Raw genomic sequence first — 7983 nt, forward strand, 5'->3', positions numbered from 1 at the left:
TCTTTCAATTTCATGGCTGCAATCACCATCTGCAGTGATTTTGGAGCCCAGAAAAATAAAGTCAGCCACTGTTTCCACTGTTTCCCCATCTATTGGCCATGAAGTGATGGGAACAGATGCCATGATCTTAGTTTTCTGAAAGTTGATCTTTAAGCCACCTTTTTCACTCTCCTCTTTCACTTTCATCCCTTTAGTTCTTCTTCACTTTTCTGCCCTAAGGGTGGTGTCTTCTGCATATCTGAGGGTATCGATATTTCTCCCCACAATCTTGATTCCAGCTTGTGTTTTCTCCAGCCCAGTGTTTCTCATGATGTACTCTGCATATAAGTTAAATAAGCAGGGTGACAAAATACAGCCTTGACAGACTCCTTTTCGTATTTGGAACCATTCTGTTGTTCCATGTCCAGTTGTACCTGTTGCTTCCTGACCTGCATACAGATTTCTCAAAGGCGGGTAGGTGATCTGGTGTGCCTATCTCCTGAAGAATTTTCCACAGTTTATTGTGATTCACGCAGTCAAAGGCTTTGGCATAGTCAATAAAGCAGAAACAGACATTTTTCTGGAACTCTCTTCTTTTTTGATGATCTAGCAGATGTTGGCAATTTGATCTCTGGCTCCTCTGCCTTTTCTAAAACCAACTTGAACATCTGGAAGTTCATGGTTCACGTATTGCTGAAGCCTTGCTTGGACAATTTTGAGCATTACTTTACTAGCCTGTGAGATGAGTGCAATTGTGAGGTAGTTTTAGCATCCTTTGGCATTGTTAGTCAAATACGGCATTCATGCAATGAAGTGAGATAAACTGGGAAGCAATTTTGCAAACATTACTGATAATTGTGTTTCCACTGAAGCCAAGAACTTAAAATTTTGTTTGGTCTTAGAGAAAATATCTTAATATTTAAGACTTATAAAGTTTAAGTTATTTATATTTACTTATAACTTATAAGAATCCACCTGCAATGCAGGGGTCCACAGGTCGATGAGTGGGTCAGGAAGATTCCCTTGGAGAAGGAATAGGCTACCCACTCCAATATTCTTGAGTTTCCCTAATGGCTCATCTGGTAAAGAATCTGCCTGCAATGTGGGAGACCTGGGTTTGATCCCTGGGTTGGGAAGTTCCCCTGGAGAAGGGAGTGCCTACCCACTCTAGTATTCTGGCCTGGAGAATTCCATGGACTGTATAATCCATGGGGTCACAAAGAGTCAGACATGATTAAATGACTTTCACTGTAAATTTTGAAGTATTTTTTAACCAGTTAACATTGCAAGAGAAATTAACCATTTATATTAATATTAAATGAAATAATTTTCAGTCTCAGTCTTGTCCCCAAGTCTTCCCACGGGAGGGTCCGAATATCTATCTCATAGATTCCTGTCCAGGCTTCAGGTGCCTTTCCTTTTTTCCTGAAACCCTGAAAGAATTAGTCTTTCTCCCCAGAAACAATCCTGAATTTGAAAATACTTCACAATATGCTCTGATTTCCAGCCATCAATTGCAGCATAAATGGCCAGGTGTAAACTGCTCTGGCCGATATCTCCTCCTAGGAAGGGGAGGGTGGACATGGGGGCAGGTGCAGAAATCTAAGGATCTGAGCAAAGTAGCATTAAAGCTCCCCTGGGCAGTGGGACCAAAAAGGAAGTTTCCTTACTGCTCCTGCGACCCCACGGGCTCCCTGGGCTGTGGCGGCGCCTCACAGGGATTAAGGCTCTTATCCACGGGGACTCCTCGGTTCTCCCCTGGATCCTGCGCAGGAGTTCGAGGCGCTGGACCTGGAGGCGCGTCGGGTCCATTACTGAGAGTTTAGGTGCACATCCTGGCCAATGGGGCGCAGCGAAGGGAGCTTGGAGGACTTAGCTTAGTGCAAGACCTGAGTTATTTCACTGAGACCCAGGTGAAGTGCCGAATTTCTGAAACTCTGGTCTCCCTGCTGATGGCAATGGGGATGCTCTGCTCCATCCCTAACATATCACCTGTTAGCATATGTCGTCTTCTATTCTTCCAGTCATTTCCCATATTCATGTAATTTGGTAGCATTAAGTATTTTTAACCTAAATCCACAAGAGCCCTGTCAGCTTGGTGTTTTCTACAGTTGTTCTCATTGTTTAGTCGCTAAGTCTTATTCGACTCTTTGTGACCCCATAAACTGTAGCCTGCCAGGTTTCTCTGTTTGGGATTCCCTAGACAATACTGGAGTGAGTTGCCATTTCCTCCTCCAGAGGACCTTCCCAATCCAGGATCTAACACCCCTCTCCTGCATGGACACGTGGATTCTTTAATCCACTGAAAGATTCTTTCCCACCAGGGAAGCCTGTTTCCTACAGAGACTCACTGAAATGTTTGTAATCCAATCTCTTGCAATGGCTATAATTCTCAAGTGTCTTATCTATCATGCATCTCAAGTTTATGGTGACGGTTAATTGAGCAATCTATATGAATCATCTTGGACAGTGGAATATGATATTTTATAATTATTAGAATCATTAATTTTGTCAATCACATTTAGACTCTCAGAAAGAATTAACAGTTGATAATTTCATTTTGCTTATTACATAAAATAATCAGAATACATTGTCAATTGCTCAATTCATCTAGAAATTTGTGGTAGATGGTAAACTAATGAAAATATAAAGTACTGTAACAGCAAGGTAAGGAAAACAAAGGACAACGTGTGTTAGTGAAATAGGAAAATAAGCGATGGTTCAATACATACAATTTGTACAGTGTTTATGGTATGGATAGGGAGGTGGAGTTTGGAATTTGACATAATAGGTTTTGAAACCTGGACTTGCCATTTTCTTATTAGATTGTTTTATTCAAGTAAAGTCTTAGCAGGTGGCTCCTGGAAATGAGAATATTTACAACTCAGGTTCAACTATATTGGAAGGATTAAGTGTCCCTTTTAAGAGTTAAGGAATTTGTAGTTGCTGTTAACATCATTTTTACGATTGAAAGTCTGTGGAATTTGTTTGGGAAGTCTCGGTAATCATGTTCACAGTAGCACTGTAACATTTAATAAGTAATATATAAAGGATGAATGAGCCATAATAAGGGATGACAGGATCAAGGAATGTTTTCAGTTCAGTTCAGTCACTCAGTCGTGTCCGACTTTTTGTGACCCCATGAATTGCAGCATGCCCAGCCTCCCTGTCCATCACCAACTCCCAGAGTTCACCCAAACTCATGTGCATCGAGTTAGTGATGCCATCCAGCCATTTCATCCTCTGTCATCCGCTTCTCCACCTGCCCCTAATCCCTCCCAGCATCAGGGTCTTTTCCAAAGAGTCAACTCTTCATATGAGGTGGCCAAAGTATTGGAGTTTCAGCTTTAGCATCATTCCTTCCAAAGAACACCCAGGACTGATCTCCTTTAGGATGGACTGGTTGAGTCTCCTTGCAGTCCAAGGGACTCTCAAGAGTCTTCTCCAACACCACAGTTCAAAAGCATCAATTCTTCGGTGCTCAGCCTTCTTCACAGTCCAACTCTCACATCCATACATGACCACTGGAAAAACCATAGCCTTGACTAGACAGACCTTTGTTGGCAAAATAATGTCTCTGCTTTTTAATACACTATCTAAGTAGGTCAATACTTTCCTTCCTCAAATAAATATCAAGAATGAAATATATTCTAATGAATCTGAAATAAACACAATGACTTGGTGTCTTCTTGTTACCATGTTACAGGTTGAATGTGTGTGTGTTCCCTCACCATGTGATCATATCAGGAGGTGGGATATTAGAGAAATCATTAGGATTAGAGGAGGTTAGGAGGGGATTCCTCATGCACAGCATTACTGTCTTCATGAGGCTCACAAGACACTTTGCTTCGTCTCTGCTCTCCACCATGTGAGGACATAGAGAGACGCTGGTGGTCTGCAACCCCGAAGAGGGTTCTCACCAGAACTCCACCCTGCTGGCACCCTGATCTCACACATGCAGCCCCCAGGACGGTGACAAATAAACTTCTATCACTGATGAGCCACCAGACTCTGGGACCTTGTTAGAGCAGCCTGAACCAAGACCCAGGGCATGGCACATTTAACGCCTGCAGTCCACTAGTTGAGGTTGTATGTAAATATTTTATGTTCAAAGCATACATGACAGAGAAGAAATTGTCATGTGTAATTATTCTCAACCCCCTTCCTCAGAAAGAAAACTGATAATCTGCACTCACAAGTAAAAACCATAGAGTCTGAATCAGAGAGAGGAATGATGGCCCATCTAAAGGACATTAAGAGTACTGATGAAAGAAAGGAAACAGCAAGATAAATGAGGCAACAGGGGAGAATGCTCAGCCTTCTGGTTCTTCCCAAGGGATAATGGGAAAAATATACCTAAAATAATTTTTATTTTAATATATTTTGAAAAACACTTGGATATTTTAAAAATCATTTAACCGTTTAGCCAATATTGTTCCCTATCCATCGCTTGACCCAAACATTTGCATCAACCATTTCTTTAATCAGTAACCAGTCAGAGAGTGGGCAGTGAATTTAACCAATTTGCTTAAGTTCATGTTTCGGTGAAAGTCAATACATTTCAGTATCTTGAGAATTAAAATATTTCCCCTTAATTCCTGAGTTTTCCTGCCAACTTGTTCAAAAAGAAATCTGTTGGTTCCATGTTCTAAATTATTTTTATTTCCTTATTATCCATGAATATAGGCCAGGAAATCTTGTTTTTAATTTAATCTGTACAGGGATAAATATTCTTCAGTTCAGTTCAGTTCAGTCACTCAGTCATGTCCGACTCTTTGCAACCCCAAGAATTGCAGCACACCAGGCCTCCCTGTCCATCACCAACTCCCAGAGTTCACTCAACTCATGTCCATTGAGTCAGTGATGCCATCCAGCCATCTCATCCTCTGTCGTCCCCTTCTCCTCCTGCCCCCAATCCCTCCCAGCATCAGAGTCTTTTCCAATGAGTCAACCCTTCGTATGAGGTGTCCAAAGTATTGGAGTTTCAGCTTTAGCATCAGTCCTTCTAATGAATAACCAGGACTGATCTCCTTTAGAATGGACTGGTTTGATCTCCTTGCTGTCCAAGGGACTCTCAAGAGTCTTCTCCAGCACCATAATTCAAAAGGATCAATTCTACTGCACTCAACCTTCCTTATGGTCCACCTCTCACATCCATACAAGACTATTGGAAACACCATAGCTTTGACTATACAGACGTTTGTTGTCAAAGTGATGTTTACTCTTTTTAACATGCTGTCTAGTCCTGTCATAGCTTTTCTTCCAAGGAGCAAGTGTCTTTTAATTTTGTAGCTGCAGTCAACGTCCACAGTGATTTTGGAGACCAAGAAAAGAAAATTTGTCAGTTTCCACTCTTTCCCCATCTATTTGCCATAGATGTCAGAAGCTTAGGTTTTTAAATGGTGAGTGTTATGCCAGCTTTTTCAGTCTCCTCTTTCACCCTCATCAAGAGATTCTTTAGTTCCTCCTCGCTTTCCTCCATTGGATTGGTATCATGGTATTTTATTATTTATTCCTATCAAAGTTGTTAAGAACATCCAAAAGTATATGAAGAGCTAAACAGAAAGAAATATTCATAAAATTTAGATGAATATTCAGCAGAGAATTAAAAATTGGTTTCTGATATGAGACAAAGTTAAAAGTGCCTCAAAATAAATATGAGGAAAATAATCTAAGATTTTCAAGATTTTGAGTTTTGAAAGATTTTTAAGTCTATCTATACTGTGGTATTATTATATATTTTTATATGAATTTCATATGAATATTCAATTTGGTACATTACTATTTATATAAGTAAATACCCTCCATCAAAAGTCATTTTTCAAACTCATTCATAAAGTTAAATAAAACTCAACAGCTTTTACATTTTATGTACACCTTTCATTTTATGGCATTGTTAACCCTAGGGTGAATACAACAAGGAAGCTTTGCACTTTCTTTTTCTATGTATAAAGATATGCATGGAGTACAAAGATGGATCCACAGCATAAATGTGTTGTCACAATTTCACGGTGGGGGTAATTAGGGAAAAAAAAAATCTCAGAAGACTGTCAATAGGGGAAGGGGGGGCAATAATGAAAACAACGTTTGCGAAATGCTGTCCTAACCCATTTGAAGAGTACAAACTGAAAAACAAAAACAAAAGTAGAAAGCAAGAGGGAACTTTCAGAAAATGGAAACCATGGACTCCTATTTAAGACACAGGCCTGAAGGAAGGTCTTCAGAGAATCTAGAGAGCAGGTTCACAGAATCACCCACCGCCCCAGGCCACAAGCATCTGCAAGGTCCCCGATGGCCCCAGCCTGGTCCCTCCTCCTGGCTCTGCTGCTGCTCAGCTGCAACGCCATCTGCTCTCTGGGCTGCCACCAGCATCACTCCCACAGCCTGGCCAAGAGGAGAGTCCTGACACTCCTGAGACAACTGAGGAGGGTCTCCCCTTCCTCCTGCCTGCAGGACAGAAATGACTTCGCATTCCCCCAGGAGGCACTGGGTGGCAGCCAGTTGCAGAAGGCTCAAGCCATCTCTGTACTCCACGAGGTGACCCAACACACCTTCCAGCTTTTCAGCACAGAGGGCTCGGCCGCTGCGTGGGATGAGAGCCTCCTGGACAAGCTCCGCACTGCACTGGATCAGCAGCTCACTGACCTGCAATTCTGTCTGAGGCAGGAGGAGGGGCTGCCAGGGGCTCCCCTACTCAACGAGGACTCCAGCCTGGCTGTGAGGAAATACTTCCACAGACTCACTCTCTATCTGCAAGAGAAGAGACACAGCCCTTGTGCCTGGGAGGTTGTCAGAGCAGAAGTCATGAGAGCCTTCTCTTCCTCAACAAACTTGCAGGAGAGATTCAGGAGAAAGGACTGACACACACCTGGGTCAACATGGAAATGATTCTCATGGACCAACAGACCACACTTCCTCCTGTGCTGCCATGTGGAAGACTCATTTCTGCTGTCATCAGGCACTGAACTGAATCAATTTGTTAAATGATTTCAGGTATATTATGTGACATCATGATCTACTCTACAGGCACTACTCTGTCCCAGATACTCAAGCTAATCCATCTACTTATTTATCTATTTGGTATTTATTTATCTAATTTAATATTTATTTATCTATATATAAAGAATTAAATTATTTTGTTCATATAATTATGTATGTATAATTAATGGAAAAATATATTTTGTATTTAGTCAATTTATGAGTTTTCTTCATTCATTAAACCTTACTATAAAAATCTTCCTTTGTTTTTCTTTAAAAAAGAAACATGAAGACTGAATACGCAACTTGATTAAAGAATGCATTTTATAATTCCTCCACCCATTTTTGTGATTTGCACATTACAAATGAGGATTTTGGGGGGATTTTCTGACCGGGACTTGGAAGCGACGAACCTGAAAGAAGGACACTCGGACAGTCTCTTGCAAGGACTGACAAGTTTATTTCTGCAGTCAAGCCTTTTTATAGAAGTAGGAACAAAGAGCGTAGAGTATACAGCCAGCAGAGCGCGTACGGGGTTAACACCTAATCAGTAAAAATATTTCAAGGACAGTGCACTCTAAGTGACCCATGAGCTTATCCCATAACCCGTTTTCTCAAGCAACATCCTTAATATTTATTATTAAATCTTGGCGCCAGGCATAACCAAAGGCAGGAGATGTTTTTCTCCCCGGGGAACATCAAGCCGGGGTATTTCTGGCCCTTCGCCATTTTCCCAAGGACATCCTCCAACCGGCTATTTTGTCCTGGGCTTCCCAACAACAAGTAAAAATATACTTTCTCTAGCCAGGTGGTGTGTTGCTCTCAGGACCTAGACATGAACATCATTAATCCAATCATTTTTGTAACGTTGATTTTTTTTTAATGGAAAGTAACCTAAAAACAATAATGAGTTAATTTATAATAAAATTTTAACTATTTTAAAAATAGTATAATTAATAGTAGAAATGACTATCAATTAGCTTGAATGCTACAATGAGAGGGAGAAAAGTGGGATTCCCCCAGTAG

At 41.0% G+C, this 7983-nt stretch overlaps 1 protein-coding gene across 1 annotated transcript; it reads left to right on the top strand.

The window, feature by feature from the left end:
• The first annotated feature begins 6270 nt into the window (after window positions 1-6270).
• LOC105003125 (interferon alpha-1) lies at window positions 6271-6840 on the top strand. Its single transcript, XM_010860107.1, has one exon. It carries the CDS (start codon window positions 6271-6273, stop codon window positions 6838-6840), a length of 570 nt encoding a protein of 189 aa, XP_010858409.1.
• Window positions 6841-7983: the final 1143 nt, after the last annotated feature.

Source organism: Bison bison, unplaced genomic scaffold (assembly GCF_000754665.1).
Source record: "Bison bison bison isolate TAMUID 2011002044 unplaced genomic scaffold, Bison_UMD1.0 scf7180017856954, whole genome shotgun sequence".
Taxonomy (NCBI): domain Eukaryota; kingdom Metazoa; phylum Chordata; class Mammalia; order Artiodactyla; family Bovidae; genus Bison; species Bison bison.